The following is a 23,437-nucleotide window of genomic DNA, read 5'->3' on the forward strand; positions in this document are numbered from 1 at the left end:
ATAAATACTTCCGTTGGCTCTACAAAATTGTATCTTATGAACGCGGACTTAATTCACACAGAAAAAAAAATGAAAGTTATAAGTTCATCTCATCTCATCGATTTAAGGCACAAAATAGGAGCAAAGAGTCAAGATGGATTACCAAAATAGAGCTGGCTCCAAGAAGGGTACTGGTGGGCTTGTTTCCGATGCACAAGAGAACTTGTCTAGACGGAAACAGGTAGAAAACTTATTGCGAGATGGTGAAGAGGTTCCATACACATTTCAACAGGAGAAAGGCGAAGATGATACATTGAAGAAGAATCCATATATTTACAGAAACCATTCCGGAAAGCTAGTTTGCAAACTTTGCAATACCATGCACATGTCATGGTCCAGCGTAGAACGCCACATCAACGGTAAGAAACATGCGCTCAATCTTATTAGACGTGGAAACCAGTTAGAGAAGCATATGTCACAGAGGAGCGGGGTCGAGCAATCACAGGAGGAAATAGAGTTCAAGCATGAAGTAGAGTCAAGAAAGCTAGCGCTAAAATCTAATGCTATGGTACCGAGCTTGAAAAAGGCATTTGTCCAAAATCAAGAGAATAAAAAAATAGGTATCGCTGTTCAGGTAGATTACAGCAGCATTCCAGCAGACTACTCATCTGTTGATGGAGCAGCATACTCCCCACTCATACGTATAGTTACTGGATTGGAACTATCAGATGAAGAAAAAAAGGACAAGAAGTATCTCGTAATTGCATATGAACCATTTGAGAACGTCGGAATCGAGCTGCCTTCGGACAAAGAAGTTATTATGAATGACAACCACCTAAATTTTGATGCCGTCGATGAATTAAACGAGAAATGTGCACTTTGGGACAACAACTCAAAGGTGTTCTATGTCCAAGTTTTCTTCCAATAATTTTACATAATGCAGCGCGGTGCATGATATATAATGAATAAATGCTACTCTGAACTCATATTTTCTATCATAGATTTCATATATTTATTGATATGACCTGCTAATAGAGAATATTCCAATTCAACGGAATCCACTTCTTTCTGAGATTCTGCTTGGAGATCTTGCATTTTTGTCTCAAAGTATTTAAGTTCACCAGATAAGATGTCATTTTCAATACGCGATTCGGTCTGTTGAAGCTCAGGAACTACTTCATCTAAATATTTTCTGTGCAACTGCTTAATTTCAAGGGAGTTGTGTTCATAATCGGTTCGTGACTTCTGTACGAGCTCCTCCAGCTTTGTCTTCGAACTGTCCAGTTGATCTTGAAGCAGGGACACCTTTGTTAAAACACCTGAGGATAATAAACTAGACATCTTATCTTGCCGTATAGTCAGCTGTTGTTTGAGTTCTTCAAGACCAAGTTCCTTTTTATGAGCTTCCTGTAATTCAATTGTCACAATACGCAAAACGTCATAGAGCTCTTCAATAACGCGTTGGAAGGTGAGCTTAGAAATATTTAAGTTTTCCTGCAGGCTGCGAAGTTTAGATAATTTTGTTTTATTTGTGTGAAGCAGGTCTTTAAGCTCTTCTATAATTTTTTCTAGACCTTCGATATTAGCTTCTGAATGCCTTTGTAGTTTTTCTCTTTCCGACTCTAGTTCAACAATTTGAAATCCGAGCGACTCCAATTCCTTTAACAATTTCTGCTTTTCTCCTTTGTAGTTGTTATAGTCGATCGAAAGAGTCTCCTGGATTTGGGTCAATTTTTTCAACTGAACCTCTATGTTTCTATTGTTGGCCTCCAACGCTTTAAGTTCATCTCCATCATTCACACCAACAACCGTTCGAACCAGTTTTTCGTCATCTTCGTATTGTTTTATCTGCTGCTGAAGCAGATTAAAATCGTCAAACCTCGATCGTAGTTGCCCCAAAAGGGCTTCTGTCTGTGAGATAAATCTGTTGCAGTCGAACATTCTTTCTTCACGAAATCTCGCATAATTTACAACAGCACTCAGAAGTCTTCTTGTCCTCTGAGCATCAGGTTTGTAAAGATCCAATATATTAAAATCAGTAACTCCTATATTTTGGAAGAATTTGTAACAAACTTTGTTCAATACCAACACCTGTAGAGTATCTGAATAAGGACTATCATCTTCATTGTAATCTCTATGTTCCGCGCCAACTTGATTGCCATCATAAGATTGTCCACCACCTTCTCTAATCATTGCAGCATCAGCTGATACACCCATGAAACTGTCAATGATCTGCTTATACAGTGTTATCATCCATTTTGATGTTGGTCTGGAAATGCTCTCCTCAGTTGCAAGTGAGAAGTCACAACTTTGTAAACATATGGCTAACTCAGACGTATCCAGCAATGGAAATACATCATCGCTCATATCTATATGGAATCCTTAAGCCTCATCTACTTTTCAACAGATTATTACCCGTTTGTTTGTTGTTATGAATATTTATTTATGTTTATAATTGATTCGCGCCTTACTTAAGAAACTGCAAGATACTACTATATGCGTATGATAATACAAAAGTTTTCCAACTATCCTTGCTGAGTATAAAATCGCTATTGAGTAAACTTGGAAGTTGCATTGAAGTTACAGAGGTGTAAGTCACAGAAAACATATTCAATTGAGTGAACTAATTCTAAAGATTAAGAAATATTATATCAATTGCAAATTTGCTGGAATTAACACCAATTTCCCAATATCTGAGTTACAGTATCCTTATTTGCTATGATCAGAAAAGTTGCTGTCATTGGAGGGGGACCGGCTGGTATAGTCACAGTGTACAATTCGATCAAAGCTAACGAAAAGTCAGATTTCCCCATCGAATGTATTGGATTTGAGGCTAAAGGAAAGCTGGGTGGTGTTTGGAGCGATACTCCTGGAGAGTCATTTGAAGACTATCCAACAACATTTCAAAGATTGGCTTCCTTGAATGATGAAAAGTTTGCGACCAGTGATCGCGATCTTTTTTATTCCAAATCACCCCTCGTTGCTCCAAATGGACATACGATCAATTTGAAGGGGCTATCAGATACCTCTCACTCCAGACCATTAAAACTGGCTAGGGAGAGCGACCTTCCTAGAGATGGACTCTTCTTCACAACAAAGACTGGTTTGTACGACAACTTTTTCGGCAATGTCCCAGACGAGTTAATGCGATTCGAGGATACATCTGTGCACGATCCGCAATATGATGCACAAAACTCCTCCTTGTCCCCACTTATAGATCTGGCAAGAATTCAACAGCATCTCCACAGGTTCATAAATCAAAACAAGTTGAAAAACAGCTTTCGATTGTATACGAGCGTGGAATATGTAGACAAGCTGGGAGCCGACAGTTGGATTATAGTCGCTAAGAGATCTCTTCCAGAAAATAATCATGATGAATGGTATCTAGAAAGGTTTGACGCTGTAGTAATTTGCACAGGGCATTTTCAGATGCCTTACGTTCCATTCTATATGAGCCGTCCTAATGAAAAAAGTACCAGCGGTACTGGTATTCATCAGTATAACTGTAAATTTCCCGGAAACCTCGTTCACGTCAGGGACATCGATTCATGGAACCATAGGACCTTGCCACACTTCAAAGAGAAGGCAAAATACAAGCGGATTTTGATTGTTGGTAAAAGTTTCAGTTGCATGGACGTTCTCAAAAAGATCATAAATCTCAGAGACTCAGTTGGTTTGGAAATAGTTATATCTACAGATATACCACCTTCTCCTGAAAATAAACAGAATCCATTCTACTGGTTCGATGTTTGGCTTTCTCAAACGGATAAAGTTATACTGAAGCCACAGATTTCCAAATTTATGAGCGATACTCCATCACCTACTGTACAATTCGTCGACGGAACCGAACTACAAGGCATAGATAACATAATATTTGCCACGGGGTATCTATTTAGCTTTCCCTTTTTATCGAGCGCTTTACTAGATAACTGTAAGGTACTCATAACGCCTGATCCAAGAAACCTGGATGGCATGCCTTCAAATATCTCGAGAATCACCGGCCTGTATTTGCACACCTTTTCAATTGCCGAACCTACGCTTGCTTTCTGCGGGGTGTCAAGTAATGCGAACTTCCAATCGTTTCACATATCTGCGAAGGCTATTATTGGTGCTTTTACGAAATTCAATAAACTATCCTATGAACAGAAACCGCAGGACTACCCATACTACGATTCAATTTGGAGGCAGATTTTACCACCCATCGACAAACAACTGGAATGGTCTAGGAATAGGCTTTCTCAGACAGGCAATAATGGCTCTTTCCATTTCTACTACCCCTTGCCTTCCTTATTAAAAGACTGGCTACAGCCGTGCAGTCTATTATTTCCAGAAGGCGATAATGCTGCAAAATTATTCCCTACAGATTCTCAGCAATTATCAATCAAGGGAATTGAAAAGCTACGTGATATATTTCTCGAAGTCATGGAGTAACTGATTGAAAAAGTATTCATTGCTTCTTTATAGATATTTATTTTAGATATGTTAATATATGATTTTTTGTTTTTGTTTACTGTTTCTATATCAGGAAAAATACGAAAAATCAGATCAAGAATCACATTTGAAGAGCAGATCTGAACCAAAAGAGCTATCACAGTTCTTGATCACAGGGGGTTTTCTGCTTCAAAGCTGCGTCAACATAGCACTTAAAAGTAAACAGACCATATTGACCTATTGAAAACCTCACCATGGCCATGTACACTGAGCGGTCGCCCCAGAAGGTTATGTTGAATTCCCAACGACTATCTGCGATGATTGATTCATTAAATGACTATAAAGATGATGATGAGCATATCCTAAAATCGTTTAAATCAACCAGTCCATATAAAGAGATACGTGAGATTGAGCAACTCGGAACTCCAAAAGCATGGGAAGCCACAGGGAAAATGATGTCGCCCGGCGGCGGCCAATCATCCACAACTTCCTTCGACAACAGACACAGCATGATATCGAACTATTCTGGGGTTGTGCATGAAGGTGTTGAAGTTTCATACATTGTTCAAAATCAAGGCACAACTCCACCGAGTTTACCAGCATTGCCTTCCCAGAAGGCACTCGACGAACAGGAAGAAGTGGTGGTTCGGACAATACCTAATGCCAAAGCCGTGAGTCGTCTAGACTCAACCGCCTCTACCGAATCCGCAACCTCAAACTATTCAGAGAAAACTAAGACGGTAAAAAGTAGTGGAGATCAATCTTTGAGACTCTTGCCAGTAAATAGACGTCAAATGGCTGCATCATCCATCGGATCCGGAAATCTAGCAAGCGAAAGTGGCTCCTCATACTATCAGCATATCAAAGATGAAGAGAAGGATCAAGTGTTGCAAAAGATAAACTCTGAAGACCTGACAGGAGATAGTGCAGAAATACATAATAAGAATGCTACTACTGGGACGGATAGCAGTGATAACTATTCGATTGCAACTAGTATTATCCCGCCTCTCTCAACCAGTGTTCAAGGTAAAGACGAAGGCAGCCTTCCAGTACGCTCGGAGACAAATTCATTCAACCCAACGATTCCTCCCAGAAATAAAAACAGGCCGAATTCAAGGCTCTTCATTCGCGACACACTAGATGATATTGAAAGTCAGCTAATGGAACAGATGAAAGATCCCATTGCAATGACGAAGAACTCAGCTGAAATAACAAGAACGAGTTCTACTACCAATAAATCAGACACATACTTCTCCGCTGCAAGTTTTCAGGAACACGATGATCAAGACATTCATGAGGACATGGAAAATTCGGTACACGTGGATCCTAAAAATACAAGTTGTGAAGATCAAACGTACTTGCAAAGACCGCTGCCTACAGTTCCTGGCGAATCGGGATTGGACAGGGATTCGACTATTCGTGCAAAATCTTCGAGTTCTAGAAAAACAACAAAGGATGAAACAAAGTCAAATGCTTCTGACTATGAGGACCAGTTTGAAGATATTGAAGATCCTGACCGAGTAAACATTGATCAGCATTCAAAGAATCCTCGAGGCCCTTCAAAGAAAATAAGCAGAAAGGGACAGTCTACGAAAAAGAAAGATTATAAAAAGAGACAGGAGATAAGGTCATTTGACGTTGATACACTATCTCAATTATTAAATGTTACCAAGGGAACACTTATTGGTGCTGAATTCGCGAATCTAGGAATAAAAGTAGAAGAAAAGCGGGCTTTAGAAAGGCTGGTTGACTCACTATCAAGACTTACAGCTGACATGGTTTTGGATCCCGAACGCTATCAAGAGGGTCTGAAGAGGCTAGACAAGGCAACTCGCGCACTAGAAGGCTTTTAATCACAACTCCAGCACAGGGCCAAAAGGGCTCTACAATGAACACATCGGTTTCATCTCACATCCACTAGACAACTCTCCTCCCTTCTTAAAATTTCATATTACAGTTATATTATGTACTCTATTGATTTCAGTTTCCTTAATTTTTTTTCAATAATATATAGTCGCTTGATCGATACTCAATTATCAATTTGATCGAAAAAAAACATAAGTTAATTATTAGATATCTGAAACTGAGAAATTAACAAAAGGTGTTCTAGCACTAATGCTACGCATTAAGGGTTTGGTAAGACTTTTTGAATGTCGCAATCTCCACCATTGCAATGTTGCTAGACAAAAGGTCGACCGGCCAGATGCAAGTCGAATAGGACAAGCAAATCATTTCAAAGATGAGGAGGATGTGACTAGTGTCCAAGAGAGAGCCCTGTTCGAACAAGTTTTTGAGAATATTATGAAAAAGGAAGAACTGCGTAAAAAAAATTCCAGTGACATTTTTCTGGATGCATTTTCGATCGATACAAGCGATGGCAGGTCAGAAAATGGAAGTGATGGAAAGCGGTTGCAGGTGGTGTTTGAAAAGAAAAATGAAGAGATACAAGCAACGGATAAAAAGCTTTTCGACTTCTTCAAAAACACCAGTGGAAATAGCGGCTCGGGTGATATAGGGGAATCCGCTAAATTGACGACGGACGATATAAGGAATTATCCCGTCTCATTGGTGTCAAGCATATTCGCCGATACGCATGAAAAAAATGCCAATGAGACAACATCACTTTCATCTGGAAAGTTTCTAAAAAATATGGTTGAGTCGCCAACGAAGGAAATTCGATTCCAAACCGGATTAGATTTGAGACTGAGTAAAGAAGTTCTCAAAAAACTTGAAGCCAAAGAAAGATTCAAAGCTGCCATTGGAGATGTTTTAAAACCTTATCTTTCACTAACCTATGAGAAAATTGAGACAGATTATGACTTATTAGAATACGTACGAACTCTGTTGCATCAGTATACGAACAGAGACAAGTCAAGCGATGTTACCGAGATCAGCTCACCGGACAGTATCCTTACACAAATAAGTGAACAATGTGAAGTTAACAATAAAGTGTTACCGCAGCCTTACAGAATAACATTACCGTACATTTTAGTGAATTTACTGCAATGCAAAGAGTTCAATTTCCCCTCCGAGAGAAACTACACCATAGCTTCATATATTTACAGGGAATGCAAGAGAAATGCGGACATATCACTATATCTTAATGTTTGTAATGTCGACTTTTACAATTTATTACTCAAGCTGTCCTGGGATAACTTTAGAGAAATACATCAGCTAAAACAGCTTACTACGGAAATGAGTATAAATGGGATAAGAGGTGATATTCATACAATAGAAATACTTGACAAAGTTGTTCATGATCTAAGACATTTAAACGACGGTATCTTCGACGAAGAGACGGGGAAGATTGAGGGGAATCAATTAGCCATCGGAGTAGTATGGTGCAGAGAGAATAGCATGGACTTGATGACTGTGGAAAACTATTTAAAAAAACTAAAAGAGAGCCTCATATAAATTTCGGGACTCATAGCTTGTATATAGACATATGTCGTTTATCTATTAATGGTTCAATATTAAATTCACGTGATTTTAATATTGCATATTAATAATAATTACATGAAATAGTTGTCGGCTATCGTTGTAAATAACAGCAATGCTCTGTATATGTGCCCAGATCTAGTTTAAATGCATCATAATGGGGTTGGGAAGTGTCTCCGAGTTTTGCTACAACTTGACAGAATCATATCTTAGTATAAAGAACAACACTGAGATAATAAGCGAGACGCAAAATGCAATCAGATTGACTAGACGCTATCTATTGGAGGATATCTTCACTTTATGGAATCCACTTAACTCTGAGATATCATTTTCGTACAATGGGGGGAAGGATTGTCAGGTATTACTGCTCATTTACTTGGGCTGTCTGTGGGAGTTCTTTCAAATGCATACGAGGGCATCACAGTTTGACGCTAAATACCACCAATTTCCATCAGAAAGGCTACCGGCTGTGTTTATTGATCAGGATGAGATATTTCCCACGTTAGAGCAGTTTGTCACCGATACAGTTGATAGGTATTTCCTATCGCTGTATGAGTCTCTACGAGATGGTGGCAAATCAGCCGATATGTCAGAAGCATTCCGGCAATTTTTGAAGATGAACCCTGAAACCAAAGGAATTGTTATTGGAATTCGACACACAGATCCATTTGCACAAAACCTATTGCCTATCCAAAGAACGGATCCCGATTGGCCTGACTTCATGCGATTGCAACCTTTATTACACTGGAAACTTGCCAATATCTGGAGTTTTCTACTTTATTCTGGTGAACCAACATGTGGACTATACAAGCTTGGATTCACTTCTATAGGGAATATCAATGAGACGAACCCGAATCCGTATTTAAAAGCCACTGAGCACACAGTCGACGACTGTAAATTTCAATGGGAAATTGAAAATGCATACAACAAATCTTGCAGTTCAATAAGCTGCTCCGCTCTTCATGGGGATGATATAGAACGAGCACAGAAGCTCGACGACGATTATTTCCCAGGATGGTTTTTGACTGACGATTCACTGGAAAGGGCAGGAAGAATAAAACGCAAACCCCCAAACAATTAGCACGGTTATATTCGTGATTATATAGTCATTTAAACATTGTATATACAAGACAGTTTGGCTCGCAGAATCAATCGTGCGGTTTACCATTGATTCTACCGTACAATCTAGCAGCGTGATAATTAATATTGCTCTTTTCGACCTTATTTCCTTTGCCCAACGCTCTATCTTGTGTACAGTTTTTCAATTCACTAACCAGGTTTTCACATGCAGCATTCATATGTCCATTAGATGACCAGCACTGCAAAAGATTCGACATTAACAACAGACATTTGTTCGTTTCCTGTTTTATGATTGGTTTTTTCACCTTCAGCCTGGGCAGTGGTGGCAGTCTATATACTGGTGGTTTTCCTGACATATTCAAAATACTCTGGTTGAGACGTTCTCAGGACATAAACCCTGCTGAAAGTGTTATAGTTCGACTTTTGAGTGTCTAATAGTTCTTGATCTTGTTCATATGACAAAAAAGCATCTTTTCATTACGTCGTGAGTGATGAATATACCAATTCATTATGTAAAAACGTGAATATATACATAGATAGCGGAGCTTGTGTGCGAGCATCCTCCATTTGTTGAACGAGGACCTGTCTGGTGCCTTCACTTAAACCGATCAAGTGTAGGCATTCTCAATATTTCTTTTTCTTTATTTTGGCTAAATTCCTGCAATCTTTCAAGAATCTTTGAGTTCTTCCATTTCTCTGGTAAAGGACTTGTCCTATAGTTTCTTGTAGCCCAATAGTAAATGTCCCAATCTAACTCGTTCAACAGCGAATCATATTCATCAAGCTCTTCCGGGGTCATAGTTTTCAAATACGCAGCTGCGAATCTCGACAGCAGCAAATCCGTCTCCAAAATGCCCCTTTTCCTCGACTGGTAGATCAAACGAGCCCTTTTGTTATCCAACGACTCGTTTTCCCTAACTATTGGCTGGACCTTGACTCTCAAGAAGACATCATCTTCCTTGTCATTAACCTTGGAGCTTGACGAGTAGTTCAAGATAGACGGTGGAATATTAATGCGGTTTTGCAATAACATATTGCAACGTGGGATTTCCCGTAAGACTAACCTAGCTGAAAGCATATTCACTCCCTAATACGTGCTGCCAATATCGTTTTTGGATCTTTTTTGGAAGTCTTTCCAGCACTTGCGTGTGTAAAGATACCTATATATATATCGCAACTGAGCTGAAAATCCAGTTTGCGGGGATACCAGAAAGTATTCAACTTAGCAGTGAGGTTCAATAAAGAGATAAAAACGTCTGATTACAATAACATCGTGCAATTATTAAGAATCGATTAGAAGAATTAGAAAAATATATGTAGTCTCAATATGTGGAACTTTTGAAGCCAAAATTAGCGCGCATAGAAAGTTATCGAACTATTGAGGCCTGCCTCATCTTGAAGCTAAGCAGCGGGGAAAGTTACCTCACCAGTAACACAGGTAATCAGATCATCACCGGCAGAATACGCTCTAGCTACGATGACGTATTTTCCGGGTGGAACCTCAGCAGGGACTTCGACTTCCTTGACTAAGCTGTACTGACCGGATGACAACGGACAAGTCAAACCATCAACGTCATTTTCTTCCAGAGATTCACACAGGTCGTACGTTTGACTCAACAGTTTGATGTAACCCAGACGAACTTCGACGTCAATATAGGAGCCTTCGTCGACGGTTTCAAGTAGCTCACCGACAGCGGAAATTGTCAAGTTTTCGCCACGAATTGGCGGATTAGGTGATAGAACAATATTTTCGATCTTAAGCAGTTGTTTCTCAACTGTGTCACATTGGAATAATGGGGAACCACCAGGGATTGGTTTGTCTTGACCCGGTGCATCTGGGAAGAACGCTACAACACCCCCTAAAGCGAAGGCTGATACTAGTGATAAAAAGTTTATCAAGGCAAAAAGGTAATGCATAGCAATGAATGGCGAAGGGATGAGGGTTGTGGGTAAGGCTGTTACTGGGAGTAATAGCTGTCTGAATCGATCTGTAGAAAGAATTCCCCTTTTACAATGTTACATATATTTTCGAAAGTTTCGGAGGGAAAGAACGCGCCTTAATTATAACTGAGCATGTTGAATTTTGCGACCAAATTAAATATGATAAGCACGAGGAAGCATTTTCCGTGCTACGCTGCATTTACATTACGGCACGTTGGCATGCAAAGATGCATCGAGTTTAGAATGCTGTCGGTTTTGGCGAGTAACCGCTGAATAAGCTGTGCACTTCCTGCCCATGACTTAGGTTGATACCTCCAACATTTTTGGCAAGGTGTGACTCTCTCTGTAATATTGCACACCCCCAGACTTATATGGTGATGCTCCGAGAACAATTGCTTTGCCTACTCAGGAAGCTGCAGTGGTACGGCGTATTGTGTCGCTGTCGCACGGCTGTCGTGAGGCCATTCTGTAGATCTTATGAGACAGCCAGGGCCCACTATTATGGGATGCCCAATACTTGAATTTGCCGAGAAAGTCTTGCATTTCATGGCATTTCCGAATTGACCGTTAACTATTATTTTGTCGAGTACGCCTAGGGCAGCGATCCTTCCTGGGGTTTCTTCATTCGTTGCGAAAGCTGGCATTATACGCTTGATAGATTTATTTCTCATTCACGAATTTGCGTTCGGTTGAACTCTCAAATATATCTCATCACATGTAGCGTGCATTTCTATGATGGTTGCCTTTCGATTAGTTGGGGCCGAATCTCTGTAGCTCAAAGCCTCTACTGAACGAGATATTATTCCAAACAGAAGCAAGACACGACATAGCTGTAAACTACACCAGAGGATTTGTGGTGCCTGCAGTTTTAAATTGTGCCTATCTATAAAATCTTATCTCTCGTAATTGGAATGCTGCATTGGACCTAACTTCATTGCTCTTTGAAGGGCATTCTTGCGAAAGGTTGAATTGAAAACCATTTTTTAATGATAAGTAACTAAACATAGCGACCTTCCATACATTGCTACAGGCGGAAACTGCTCCGGTCACATAAAATTTTAGGCAATAAACCCCCAAACTTCAAAACTGGATCAGCTATCTATAATACACCTATAAAAGCAGTCTTGCGAGTTTTGTATTTGTGAGAATATTAATAAAATGGAGTTTATTATCATTAAACATTTCAAATGCAGAGCATTATTATATAGGTTGGAATATACAAGGAGTCACGATCCTCTCAATTTCAAAATGGAATACGGATACAATTTACTTTTATTCATGACAGAACAAATTTCTATAAGAAGTAACCACCTCTTTGGTTATTATGACTTGCTGCAGCTTCTTGAATGTAATCATCAGGCACAGCAGAAAATATTTTGAACGAAGGTTCTAAATCTTCTTCAACTTTCATAACACTGGCAACATTACCACACCTATAACAATAATTCGGTGCGGACCATACTGTTACTACATCTTTTTCTGGAAAGTGGTATTTAAAACCCTCCATAACTAATTGATGAGCTCTTGCAACTAAGTTCAACCCATTAACATGGTTGAATTCATGAGCTACTTTGCTACCAAAAAGCCACCCGGCACCTCTTGGTGAGACTTGCCATGCTTCAACGTTATCAGGATCACTCCAGAGCAAATCTGAAAATCCGCCCTCGTGTGGTACCTCTTGCGCTCTTGACAGAACACGAATTTGGTCAAGCATTCTGATCTCTGGTGACAGACCCCCATGAACACATAATATTTTACCATCTATTATAGCAGCCAAAGTCAAAAAGTCGAACACCTGGCAACAATACTTCCACACAGTCGTTGAACCATATTTATTTAAACACTCTTCATAAAACCCGTAAACCTGAGTAATCTGTCTTGATTCATGATTACCTCTGACCAGTGTTATCCTTGATGGATATTTGACCTTCAAACACATCAATAAACTAAAAGTTTCAAGACTGTAATAGCCTCGATCCACGTAATCTCCCAAAAAGATGTAGTTGATATGATCAGGAAATCCGCCTGCTGTTCTAAATAGTTCAAGTAAATCGTGAAATTGTCCATGTATGTCACCACAGACTGTAACAGGGGTTTGCACCGGTTGAATATTGCTTTCCTCCATCAAAAGCTCCTTTACCATTTCGCAAAGTTGCTTCATCTCATTCTCAGTAAGCGATTGGCATTTCTTGACCCGTTCAAGCCACTCGTCAGGTCCTTTCTCCGGCATTTTGTCGTTTTGATTATCCTACACCTATTTGGTAGCTTCTAGCTTCGAAACTCCAGCGTAGTGGCCCACAAATTTCCTTGTTAACTGCTTTTTATGCTCACAATTTTTTATTTTTTTTCACTTCAAAGTTTGGCTTCAAGTTGCTTGATGGCCGAGCGAGCCCCTCGACATTTCTGATTTTTTTGCATCGTCAGAGCACTAAGCCCGATACTGATGAGAATTGTGCTATATACTGCAAGGTATAAATATACCCAACGTCGACAGTTTATGTAGGTATCTATGGTGCTTGTGATGTGATTCGAAACATTAAGTTCTGAAATGAAGCATGAGTAGTAATGGAGCTTATTGGTTGTAATGGTAGCTCCTAGAGCATGCCATAATAATCACTATTCACGTGATTATTTCGAGATGGGTCTTCTATATGACTAATCATTTAGCCATGAATCATCGTCGTTGAGTGCGAACGAGCTCAATATCCTTCCTTCAATGGATGGCAGCACTTCTTGAATCAATGCAGTTTTCTTGACGACACATAATTTTAGCTGCGGGAAGCAATTACCTCTCAAGAACCCCAGATTGATTAGGGTCACCAGGACGTTTTCCACATTTCGGGAACGATGTATCCCGTTGTATATATCAAAGTGCTCATCACTGTCATTAGAAGGATCGCCTATGGAAATTTTCAGGGCGTCGTGGACTGTTGAATACGGTATTTTGCCTGAATTTTGCGGTATGATGCACTGCCTCACGATTGACCGGACAAGATTACGATAACATATCATTGGCAACTTTTCCAATTGTATCACCAACAGATGTCTCTCGCACAGTTCTCTCTCATGTGACTTTAACCAGATATTGAGACCCTTGACATTACCTGTTTTTAGAGTTTGACTCAAATTAGCATATTTGTCTGATAATGACACATCTATTTGTGTGATCATTTCAAATTTTGGCAATTTGCCTATCATTAAGCCGGTTGGTATAAGATATCTCAATATCCTAAGTAAGTTTCTTCGTACTTGATCATGCCCATACAGGTTACATTTATCACATAAATTTCTCAGTCGAGTATAGGCGTCATTCAATTGAACAAATGCATTAATAACTCTACCGTTTAAAAGATAGTATCTCCCCAAAAGGTACTTGTATTCTATCTGCTCTTTAATTGGATATACACCGAACTCAGTTATCATACTCTTTGGCTTGAAGTTCTTGAAAACATTGAAGCATAGCTGCGGCGAATCAATTCTGAAGTATATATTGTTCAGTTTATTAACCAAATATAAGAGGATCTTTTGTTTTTGGGGAAAATCTATCAAATCGCCGCTTTGGATCACATTACCATCATTTGTTCTGGATGGTTTAACACTATTGAACAGCTTCGAAATAACAGATGATGCAAATGAAAGGAATTGATTCTTTTTTGTACCAATACGCAAACAATTTGCATCGAGTTTCGATGCAATTGGCAACACATATTCGGTCATGTTTCGAAATATTGGTACTAATGGATCTAGTGGATAGCTGTCGTTGATCAGACAATTGTTGAAATCTTGATAAAACTGAAAGATCAAATCGCAACTGTCCCATATAGACCACGGATTAACATCTCTGCAAAAACCTAAAAATGATACAAGCATGATATTAAACCTCGCCCAGCTTCTTCCTTCGAACTTGAAATTTTGTTTTTCAATAAAGTTCTCTATAGATTTGTTTGACATGACTGAATTACTTTTGTCCTTGAAGTTGTGCAACTCTAGCTGCAACGCAGCTATTATATTTCCATTTTCTTGCAGATTTATCGAAAGAACATAGTATTTTCCATTGGCAATATCTTTGCAAAACTGATTGAGCGAATAGTTTAGCGATGTGCTTGAGTTGACATCAGAAATCATCCTGCTATTGCCCCTGATACATGTCTGCTTTTTGGTTAAGATACACCTTCTATTTATTTTTGAAATAAAAACTAAACATTCAATTAGTTTTGAGAAAAATTAAGAGATGTCCATCCGAAAAAAATCGATACAGGAGCTTGTAAGATAGCACATAATACTTTGGTGAAGTGTAGTTGATCATGGAACAGGCCAACTCAAAGAAGACCAAGAAACATCTCAATAAAGATAATCAAAAGAGCGCGAAAAGAGGCCAGAAAGAAGATAAAAAGAACAAGAAGCCAAACGGTTCACAGGCTTCAAATAATGGAAAGACCAGTAGGAGCTCTAGAAACAGGAAACGGGACCGCTTCAAGAGAGAGAAGGAGTCCAATGGTGTCAAGCTGGTTTTGCGATTGCTTCCTCCAGGTTTAACCGAGGAACAATTTACACAAACTTTAATAGCCAATACTGGTAAATTTTCAGATTTCAATGTAGTTGAATGGTACTATGTTCAAGGCTCCTATCCACTCAAGCTCTTTTCAGAACCCACTCATTCTCGATGTTATTTCTTATTTGGGGCGATGGATCAATTAAAAGAGTTTTCGGCAAAGGCAGAGCAAGTTAAATTCACTGATGATAGAAATAATAGCTCCTCTCCTACTTCAAGGGTATCTCTGTACCCAAGAATGGTTATCAAAGAGACTAAAGCAAATAAACGAAACTCAAAAGATATTGAGGGGAAAATACAAAAAGATCCTCTTTTCAAAACTTTTGTGGATTCATTGAAACTACTAGAGGAACATGGATCGGAATATGGTCTTGAAAATGTTAGCATATTGAAACCTATGAAGAAGGAGCTGGCTAAGAAAAGGAGTATTGAATCGGAAATCAAATCTAGATCAGAGCTAGCAATGATTGAATTGACCGGTCATAAGAAAAATCGCAAGAGTAAAGGAGATAAAGAGAGCAAACAGGACAAGAATAATAATGACAAGGAAGGTAAGAAAAAGAAGAAAAAATCCAAGAAGGGTACTGCTATGGATGGCTTACCCGAGAGCAATTCAGTTGATGAGAAGAAAACAAGACGGAAGAGATCGAAAAAGAAGAAGAAAGCAGCAAAGGAAGGAATTGATTCGCAGCCGCAGGAAAACGTAGTCATCTTGGAAGCTGCTGGAAAAAAAGAATTGCAAAGGAGAAAAAATCAACAAGACGCCAAGACTAAATCAAAGAAGGAATCTTCGAGAATTGAGGGTTTAGAGTCTTTACTACAACCGAAAAAAAGATTCTAGATTAAGCTTTTGAAAAAATTAAAAACGAACAATTTGAAAAAGTGGCGCGGTCTCTTAAACAGATACGTACGACAGCTAATTGTCTTTCTTGATCGAAGGTTCATCCTTCAATTTTAGGAATATATTTTGAGCCGTTCCAAGGAAGGCATATGCGAAACTGAAGAATATGGACCATTTTTCCGGTTCAATAAAATTCTGAGCTATCGATACTAACACGGATGTACTAACCCAGCTCGAAGTTAATATCTTGAGATATTTTGATTTCAATCCTTGCTTAATGGCTCTCAACATTGCCGGTATGTCATTATTAACTTTAGAGTTTAGCAGCGTGAGCGTGCTTACAAGAAATAGTACCTGCAACGGCGCAACCATGGATAATGATGCTAGCAACTGAACCGTTTTTTTGATCCTGGCAGACATCATCCGTTTATTGGTGGCATTAGTGATCCATCCATACATGTAGTGGTTTATTGGGGCATTTATAAGACCGCCATAGCAGAACATAAAAAAAACTTTTGATAATTTCAAGTCAGCTAGTATTTTCCTAATCTTATTAGGTGCATGTAGACTTGCTTTTTCAGCGTCTTCTTCATGATTTCCAGTTGAAGCGGCAACACTTACCGTGCATTGACTTATCAGCTCACCCATGGATGAAAGCACTGCGCCAGTAAGGGATTTCACTAGGAGAGGGCTCCGGTACAGCTGATCATTATATTGTACAGCAATTGATCTACTTCTTGACATTTTTAGGCAGTGAGTGGGTAGTGGTCGCAGCTGCACTAATGACATTTATAATGAGGAATAGATATTTTTTTTTCCATTCATGCTTATATACGTGGATAGCCGTTCTGAGATGATAAAGCTGATAAGACAATAGGCAAAATGCGAGAGCCCTTTATCGGGAAATGCGCTATCAAAGAGTGAAAACTTCCAATTTAAAGACTTATCGCGCCCACTAAGCAGAATTATATGCTGAAAACAGGTTGAAACGGTTAGCAGACTTCGTATCATTAGTAAAAGGACTCATCGGTCTAAGCTATATAGAAAGGCTTCCTATGGATCTTTGAGCCGAGTAGAAAACAAGTAGGTAGCCCACTAAGATCTGTCAAGACAGCAGCTGCAAAGTGCTCCACTGAACCGTGTATACCGAACCTCAATGGTCCTTTTAGTCCTTCCTGTGTTAGCTTGTTTTTATCCTTTCATCGGTATGAGCTGTATGTGATGCACAGATTTTTCCGGTGTAAAATGGAATACTAATTTTTCATAAATATCATAAAAAGATTAACTGAAATTAAAAGATCACCATTCTTCAGATACCACAGACAATTAGACAGTTCCTTGCTGATATTCTAAATTATTATCCTCACATTTCACCCCGAATGAAACTTGTAAACTTTCTGAAAAAACTTAAAAATGAACAGGTTACTGTAGAGCTGAAAAACGGCACAACTGTTTGGGGAACTTTGCAAACGGTATCTCCCCAAATGAATGCTACCTTAACAGACGTGCAATTGACTTTGCCGAATAAGCGGGCAAATTCAGAGGGAAATGCGCTGGCAAGCGTGTACCTTGCGAATGGGGAATTGAGCACGGATACTTCAACGAATACTACTACTACTTCACTGCAGTACATAAATGTTCGGGGAAATACCATCAGGCAGATCATACTGCCAGATTCACTGAACCTAGATTCGCTTTTAGTGGACGAGAAACAGTTGAACAAGTTAAGAAAATCGGGCAAGGTAAGTAATGACCTGAGTAGGAAAAGAAGAGGAGATTTCGGTAATGGCTCGAATAAGAGAATTAGAAGAGGCGTGTAAAGTTTTCAATCAGTTTCACTCTCACTCCTACTTTCACTCCCACTCTCGCTTTCACTTTCACTTTCATCTTCAGTGCTAACGTTGTCCTCTTCGAATATTTGACACCATTGACATTTACCGAGTGGTATCCCCCAAATTTCCCTTTGGGTTGCGAGCCACTCGACCAGCTCATCCATATGCACAATAGAAATCTCCGGTCGCTGTGACAGTGACCAGCAATCCATATTCATTGAAACACTTTTCAATTTTCTATAGTCATTTAGTCTTTCACTGAATGTATTCCTGAGATCTTTCGCCAATGCATCATCTTTCTGCAAAAAGAAATACTGAATTCTTAAATATGTCAATACTAATGCCACTATGTATTTATTATTGAAAATTTGGGTATTATCACCCTGTAGCATTATGGATAGTTGTTCCCAGGTTGGTCGTAGTTCAACCATTTTCATCAGAAGGCAATTAAACTCCACACCACCCAAGATATTTGCTTGATTTATCGACTTTTCTGTTAGGGTTCCCAAATCGCGCACGATGACCTTAGCAAGACTGTTCATCGTATCACCTCGCATTGCCACGGTATTCAGGTTAGTCTTATAATACATAGCATTGTGAATCCTTTCTCGAGTAAGTCTTGGAATGATCAAAGAAACTGATTGGTGATTCAACTGCTTAGTTGACAGAAAGGATTCCACATTATATTCTTGAGGCATATCCGTGAGATACTATATGACTGAGAAGTGTGGGATACACGTTTTTAGCTTCGCTATCAATAGAAACGGCTCGTGGCTTGATCGAATAAGAAGAGGAAATGTTCATGATATATCTCACTCATGAATCTATCACGTGAAAATGCCTTTTTAAGGGCTAATTCATTATTATATATACATATCATATTTACAAGATAGCTAGAGATTATAATTTCAGAACCAAGTGGTTGCATCATCTCTTTTTTTTTTCTCCAGCTTCTTTTTGTATTTAGAGCCCTTCACTTCAAGGATGAACCTATCCGCATTAGAGATTGCTTCTCTCATTTTTGCAAGTTTCGCATCACGGGCTAGTTCATGTTTATGTCCCTTTGGTAATAATACACCCTTCATCATCTTTTTATTCTCGTATTTCTCTTCATAAAATTTCTTCTTCATTGGAGGTAAAAAATCCTGCACACCGTACAAACTCGCAACTTTATACAAGTCACTCATACGCCTTAAAGAGTACTTGGGCTCGTGGTATCTTTTCGTTATAGGATGCTTATTTGGCATAAAAGGGTTTGCTTCAATCGCATGCGTTGATGTTGGTTTCGTTGAAAACATGATTGATGGTGGATACTTCTTGAAGAAATTCTTCAGCTGTGTAGGCAACATATCAAAAAATTGAAGGGATGACATTACAGATATCCTTATGTGTTGACTGATTCTGAGGGTTATGTATATTTTTTATTTTTGAATTGTTATGTAAGTAAGTTGTCTTGCATTCGGTTTTTTCACATTTTGTCTTTTTAGTCGACATGAAAATTGAATTCGAGATTCTAGTGATAGGAAGAAAACTGGCCAAATGATAGAGTGATCATAGCAGAGCATTCAAGGGTACCATGTTGGCATACCACCATTTCAATGCGATATCTGATTTACAGGACGATATGGTATCCCACATAGTGCAGAGGACATCACTACGCTGTATTGCTGTAAAATTGTTTTTAGCAAGTAAATCTTGACATGTGTCAAGCCACGTTATGAGATATGGTTCGGTCAAATAGGGCAGCTGGTATATTATACACTTCATGAGAGTCTTTTTTTGTTGAAGTTCACTTCCCTTGCAATTTATAGTCCTGAGATAAGTGTAATGTAAGCTATCTCTCAATACATGCTTACTTAGTAGCCTCAAATATGGCACTCTAGAAGCCATTTTTTGATAAATTATTACAAGCTGGTTTCCCTTAATATTACCTCGCAAAAATTGGTCCACAGAGATGCTTATGTAGTTGAGAAAGTTTTTCGACTGCCACTCAATCAGCGCGGTACATTTGTTGTTCATGAACAATGACAGCACAAATAAGTGAACTGACTCACGCAACTCTTCATTAGGAGAGTCTATATACCTCCTTTTGAGGGGTAAAATTATTTCTGATATCTGATGCGGATCTAAGTTATCCAGTTCATTTAGAGTTGTTCCCATATAACTAAACATGAAAAACAGCCTCGACGTATTCACTTTATTTGTTGTTCCTTCAGTGCTGTGCCATATATTCCCATTCATGGTATTTAAAATTTCTTGATATATCTTGTAATTATTGTCCGTAGCAGTCGCTATGCTTGTGATTTCATAGACCGTTTCATAGGAGTCCAATCCACTACTTCCGATATCATGTGTGATGAAGTTTATGTAAAATAAGCACATGAGACTTTGATAGTATGATGAAAATGGAAGAGGAGTCGATGTTTCTAACATTCCCCGCAACGTCAGGGTTATTGTAAATAGAATATTGGAATAGTGTACTGTTGAGTAGTCTTTCTCTAGCACACCCCTTGATTCAACTATCGAAAGGTCATAACAATCTCTGCATAGTCTTGATAAAAAAGCAGATACTACCTTTCTTGAGCTGCGAGCAATTGAGATTTGCAAAGTTTGGGCAAGTCTATTCATATTTCCAGCCAAAAAATTGTCATTCTGACCCGAATGTAGCATATATGCAGAGAGAAAAGCAGATAAATAAAATGTCACCATATCCCAATTACCTACCAAATCTTTAAAACTATCTTCCTCTTCACTTATGGTGGCATACATCAATACTAAAGTGCTACAGTCTGCATGAGGCAGCGATAAAAAATGATTCATAATTGGTATGAAATATGAGACCCTCCACTGGTTATAGTATGATATAACATTTCCCGTATCATCAACAAATGCATTTGATTGAATTCCAATAAATTTTCCCTTAGTGCTTAATATCCCGCCTAGAATAGAGAGTTTCGGCATTGTCCATGAATCACATTTGGCAAAGCATGCATTCCAGACATCATAAAATGAAGAGACGGGAATAGAGGGCTCTGATATTTCAAGTTTCCAGTACATAATAGCTTCTGCCATTTGGTATACCTCCCTTAAATCAATATAAGACCAAACATCACTTTGAAATATGCCTTCCACCAGAGCGACTAGCTGCGGCAATGATTTTATTCTTGCGGTGCGATAAACTAGGTTATTCAAAAATGTGGAATCTATAGCTTTGCTCTTAGAGGCAAGTAAAGCCAATAAATAGCTGATAGCTCGTTGATCCATTCCAACTATCTCACGCCGGGACTCTTCATATAGTCGTTATCATTTATTTCAGATTTGTTTAAATAATCAAGGGCGGAGCTTCAATTGATATGTGTTTTCTGAAATACTTTTCAAAGAACAAGGCAAGTTATACAAAAAATCACCATAGAAAGAACTGAAATATGTCTATGGAGATGCCGACGGGTTTATTCCAGTTCCCGGTTACCAAATTATGTATGATTAGTACCGGTGCTGTTGCGCTAGCTGCATCTGTTTCAAATTGTAAATATCTCTTTATTGCCAAATATGATCCATTTATTTCACAATATCACCAATACTATAGACTAGCAATATTCCAACTGGGTTGCATTAACGAAACGGATGTCGCACTTATTATTCTAATATGGTATCAGTTCAGAAGTTTGGAAAGGCTTATGGGATCCTATAAATATCTCAGCATATTGTCCCTAGCATTTATTTACACAACTTTTTCTCTGGCAGGTCTGAACATATTATTGAACAAGCTTCTACCTTGGAAAATATGGAATAGTCTATCGACAGGCTCACTGCCGCTTGTACTGTCTATGTTTCATTTTTTTAAAGAGTATACCCCCGAAATATACCAGTTTCAGGTCCTGCTCGCCCAACCCTGGTCCAAAAAAGCAAATAAAAAGCAGCACGTATGGCATTTGAATGATCAATTTCTCGTAAATACGCTCATTGCGTTACTTTTGCTTAACCAAGGACTGGTAGGTATCACATGTGGTTTTATAAGTTGGTTATGCGGTGTATTCATAGATAAGGGTCTATTTCCTGGTATTGAACGTTGGAGACTGCCGTTAGTCAAAAAGTTCTTTACACATGATAGTCATGCGTCAAGAGACGTTGCCAGAGATAACTACAGGGAAAGTAGTGATGTAGGAGAGGAAATCAACGCTCCTATAAGAAGATACGATACGGCTGAGGCTGGTAATACCAATTCTGATGCTCTACCGTTGGATGACGAAAATGCCAATGATGAACCACAACGCTCGTTAGGAGTGCAATTTTTAGACACATTCAGGCGCTAGCTTTTTAAAAATTAGGACTATTTACATTAATTAGATCTTTAAATTTTCTGTACCCTTTTCGGCTTGTTTCATAGCTTGTCTTCTCTCTACGTCCCAATTATACAGCCTTGCACAATTCACTTCCATTGTTGTAATATTTTCCCTCAGAAATTCCACGTCCTCTGTGGATACTCTGAGATTTTCCTTTGAATCTACCAATTTTGTGCCCAGTAATCCAATTGCCTCATCTACCGGGTACTCCAGCATCACATCGGCACCTAACCAAAGACCGACCTTGAGGTCTTCCCCAGAATCAAGAACTGCCTTCGTATACAGGGTTTCATTCAATTGATAGCTAGTTTCAACAGGCTCCTGTTTGTTTTTCAGTGTGTTGCAGATTTTTAAAGTGTTTACAATATCGGGAATCCTAGATTTTAATTGCCTGATAGTGCTGTTTTTAGACTCTAGCATGAATTTGTACTTGGACAATCTTTCTTGAAACTTATTAAAGCACAGATCGAAATCATTGGGATCCTTTATGAAATCTTCGACATTTTCAACAAATGGTGCTTCAGGAATTCCTCTTGGATTAGTCTTTGTAGAATTGAAAATGGTGTCCATGTTTCAAACTTTCACACAGCTTATCTGACGATCTTTACCGAATTCTAAACCAAACCTATGTGCTATTATGCATCAGTATATAATCTAGAATGCACTGTCTTCACGACTTTTTTTTTCGCTTCAATTAAGGTTTCAGATACCTGAACTACCATCACGTGGATATATAAGAAAGAGCTAAGAACCTGGTTCACTGATAAAGCGTAGTAGCTGTTGTGCTCCGAGCACCCTCGGGCTGATGTGTAAACTCAACTGGTGGTTAAATCTGTTCCTCATTTTTTAGAGCAGCTTCTGTGTGAGCAAAGAGTGTACGCTGTCATCGCTTAGCGAGGCGGATATATCGTTAGCAAAAGTAACAAATAATATCTGCAATTATAATAAAAATAAACTGTCGACTTTTTTTTGGCTATCCAAGTGTGGTAAGGTTGAAGGT

The 23,437-nt window shown here is 38.8% G+C and overlaps 19 protein-coding genes across 19 annotated transcripts; 8 read left to right on the forward strand and 11 right to left on the reverse strand.

Moving 5' to 3' along the window:
* Positions 1-133: 133 nt before the first annotated feature.
* PRP11 (spliceosome assembly protein PRP11) lies at positions 134-907 on the forward strand (the record flags this gene model as incomplete). Its single annotated transcript, XM_037287768.1, has 1 exon — positions 134-907. One exon carries the CDS (start codon positions 134-136, stop codon positions 905-907), a length of 774 nt encoding a protein of 257 aa, XP_037143663.1.
* A 44-nt stretch (positions 908-951) lies between these two features.
* On the reverse strand, positions 952-2,346 carry NUF2 (kinetochore-associated Ndc80 complex subunit NUF2; the record flags this gene model as incomplete). The annotated part of the gene is made up of 1 exon (XM_037287769.1): positions 952-2,346. The coding sequence occupies one exon, from the start codon at positions 2,344-2,346 to the stop codon at positions 952-954; it is 1,395 nt and encodes a 464-aa protein (XP_037143664.1).
* Positions 2,347-2,697: 351 nt separating this feature from the next.
* Positions 2,698-4,410, forward strand: HG535_0C02890 (uncharacterized protein; the record flags this gene model as incomplete). The annotated part of the gene is made up of 1 exon (XM_037287770.1): positions 2,698-4,410. The coding sequence occupies one exon, from the start codon at positions 2,698-2,700 to the stop codon at positions 4,408-4,410; it is 1,713 nt and encodes a 570-aa protein (XP_037143665.1).
* Positions 4,411-4,664: 254 nt separating this feature from the next.
* On the forward strand, positions 4,665-6,263 carry NBA1 (Nba1p; the record flags this gene model as incomplete). The annotated part of the gene is made up of 1 exon (XM_037287771.1): positions 4,665-6,263. The coding sequence occupies one exon, from the start codon at positions 4,665-4,667 to the stop codon at positions 6,261-6,263; it is 1,599 nt and encodes a 532-aa protein (XP_037143666.1).
* A 262-nt stretch (positions 6,264-6,525) lies between these two features.
* MTF2 (Mtf2p) lies at positions 6,526-7,824 on the forward strand (the record flags this gene model as incomplete). The annotated part of the gene is made up of 1 exon (XM_037287772.1): positions 6,526-7,824. One exon carries the CDS (start codon positions 6,526-6,528, stop codon positions 7,822-7,824), a length of 1,299 nt encoding a protein of 432 aa, XP_037143667.1.
* Positions 7,825-8,005: 181 nt separating this feature from the next.
* FAD1 (FMN adenylyltransferase) lies at positions 8,006-8,929 on the forward strand (the record flags this gene model as incomplete). The annotated part of the gene is made up of 1 exon (XM_037287773.1): positions 8,006-8,929. The coding sequence occupies one exon, from the start codon at positions 8,006-8,008 to the stop codon at positions 8,927-8,929; it is 924 nt and encodes a 307-aa protein (XP_037143668.1).
* Positions 8,930-8,996: 67 nt separating this feature from the next.
* MRP10 (mitochondrial 37S ribosomal protein mS37) lies at positions 8,997-9,284 on the reverse strand (the record flags this gene model as incomplete). Its single annotated transcript, XM_037287774.1, has 1 exon — positions 8,997-9,284. The coding sequence occupies one exon, from the start codon at positions 9,282-9,284 to the stop codon at positions 8,997-8,999; it is 288 nt and encodes a 95-aa protein (XP_037143669.1).
* A 239-nt stretch (positions 9,285-9,523) lies between these two features.
* On the reverse strand, positions 9,524-10,006 carry SDH5 (succinate dehydrogenase assembly factor SDH5; the record flags this gene model as incomplete). Its single annotated transcript, XM_037287775.1, has 1 exon — positions 9,524-10,006. The coding sequence occupies one exon, from the start codon at positions 10,004-10,006 to the stop codon at positions 9,524-9,526; it is 483 nt and encodes a 160-aa protein (XP_037143670.1).
* A 323-nt stretch (positions 10,007-10,329) lies between these two features.
* On the reverse strand, positions 10,330-10,845 carry NPC2 (sterol transporter; the record flags this gene model as incomplete). The annotated part of the gene is made up of 1 exon (XM_037287776.1): positions 10,330-10,845. One exon carries the CDS (start codon positions 10,843-10,845, stop codon positions 10,330-10,332), a length of 516 nt encoding a protein of 171 aa, XP_037143671.1.
* Positions 10,846-12,163: 1,318 nt separating this feature from the next.
* On the reverse strand, positions 12,164-13,099 carry SIT4 (type 2A-related serine/threonine-protein phosphatase SIT4; the record flags this gene model as incomplete). Its single annotated transcript, XM_037287777.1, has 1 exon — positions 12,164-13,099. The coding sequence occupies one exon, from the start codon at positions 13,097-13,099 to the stop codon at positions 12,164-12,166; it is 936 nt and encodes a 311-aa protein (XP_037143672.1).
* A 425-nt stretch (positions 13,100-13,524) lies between these two features.
* Positions 13,525-14,994, reverse strand: THP1 (Thp1p; the record flags this gene model as incomplete). The annotated part of the gene is made up of 1 exon (XM_037287778.1): positions 13,525-14,994. The coding sequence occupies one exon, from the start codon at positions 14,992-14,994 to the stop codon at positions 13,525-13,527; it is 1,470 nt and encodes a 489-aa protein (XP_037143673.1).
* Positions 14,995-15,173: 179 nt separating this feature from the next.
* UPF3 (Upf3p) lies at positions 15,174-16,262 on the forward strand (the record flags this gene model as incomplete). The annotated part of the gene is made up of 1 exon (XM_037287779.1): positions 15,174-16,262. The coding sequence occupies one exon, from the start codon at positions 15,174-15,176 to the stop codon at positions 16,260-16,262; it is 1,089 nt and encodes a 362-aa protein (XP_037143674.1).
* Positions 16,263-16,337: 75 nt separating this feature from the next.
* Positions 16,338-17,051, reverse strand: HG535_0C02990 (uncharacterized protein; the record flags this gene model as incomplete). Its single annotated transcript, XM_037287780.1, has 1 exon — positions 16,338-17,051. The coding sequence occupies one exon, from the start codon at positions 17,049-17,051 to the stop codon at positions 16,338-16,340; it is 714 nt and encodes a 237-aa protein (XP_037143675.1).
* Positions 17,052-17,641: 590 nt separating this feature from the next.
* On the forward strand, positions 17,642-18,082 carry SMD1 (mRNA splicing protein SMD1; the record flags this gene model as incomplete). The annotated part of the gene is made up of 1 exon (XM_037287781.1): positions 17,642-18,082. One exon carries the CDS (start codon positions 17,642-17,644, stop codon positions 18,080-18,082), a length of 441 nt encoding a protein of 146 aa, XP_037143676.1.
* A 5-nt stretch (positions 18,083-18,087) lies between these two features.
* Positions 18,088-18,792, reverse strand: PRP38 (U4/U6-U5 snRNP complex subunit PRP38; the record flags this gene model as incomplete). The annotated part of the gene is made up of 1 exon (XM_037287782.1): positions 18,088-18,792. The coding sequence occupies one exon, from the start codon at positions 18,790-18,792 to the stop codon at positions 18,088-18,090; it is 705 nt and encodes a 234-aa protein (XP_037143677.1).
* A 210-nt stretch (positions 18,793-19,002) lies between these two features.
* MRPL25 (mitochondrial 54S ribosomal protein mL59) lies at positions 19,003-19,467 on the reverse strand (the record flags this gene model as incomplete). The annotated part of the gene is made up of 1 exon (XM_037287783.1): positions 19,003-19,467. The coding sequence occupies one exon, from the start codon at positions 19,465-19,467 to the stop codon at positions 19,003-19,005; it is 465 nt and encodes a 154-aa protein (XP_037143678.1).
* A 178-nt stretch (positions 19,468-19,645) lies between these two features.
* Positions 19,646-21,358, reverse strand: PEX8 (Pex8p; the record flags this gene model as incomplete). Its single annotated transcript, XM_037287784.1, has 1 exon — positions 19,646-21,358. The coding sequence occupies one exon, from the start codon at positions 21,356-21,358 to the stop codon at positions 19,646-19,648; it is 1,713 nt and encodes a 570-aa protein (XP_037143679.1).
* Positions 21,359-21,519: 161 nt separating this feature from the next.
* On the forward strand, positions 21,520-22,407 carry DSC2 (Dsc2p; the record flags this gene model as incomplete). Its single annotated transcript, XM_037287785.1, has 1 exon — positions 21,520-22,407. One exon carries the CDS (start codon positions 21,520-21,522, stop codon positions 22,405-22,407), a length of 888 nt encoding a protein of 295 aa, XP_037143680.1.
* Positions 22,408-22,437: 30 nt separating this feature from the next.
* PAC10 (tubulin-binding prefolding complex subunit PAC10) lies at positions 22,438-23,007 on the reverse strand (the record flags this gene model as incomplete). Its single annotated transcript, XM_037287786.1, has 1 exon — positions 22,438-23,007. The coding sequence occupies one exon, from the start codon at positions 23,005-23,007 to the stop codon at positions 22,438-22,440; it is 570 nt and encodes a 189-aa protein (XP_037143681.1).
* Between the last annotated feature and the right edge of the window lie 430 nt (positions 23,008-23,437).

Source organism: Zygotorulaspora mrakii, chromosome 3 (assembly GCF_013402915.1).
Source record: "Zygotorulaspora mrakii chromosome 3, complete sequence".
Classification (NCBI taxonomy): Eukaryota; Fungi; Ascomycota; class Saccharomycetes; order Saccharomycetales; family Saccharomycetaceae; genus Zygotorulaspora; species Zygotorulaspora mrakii.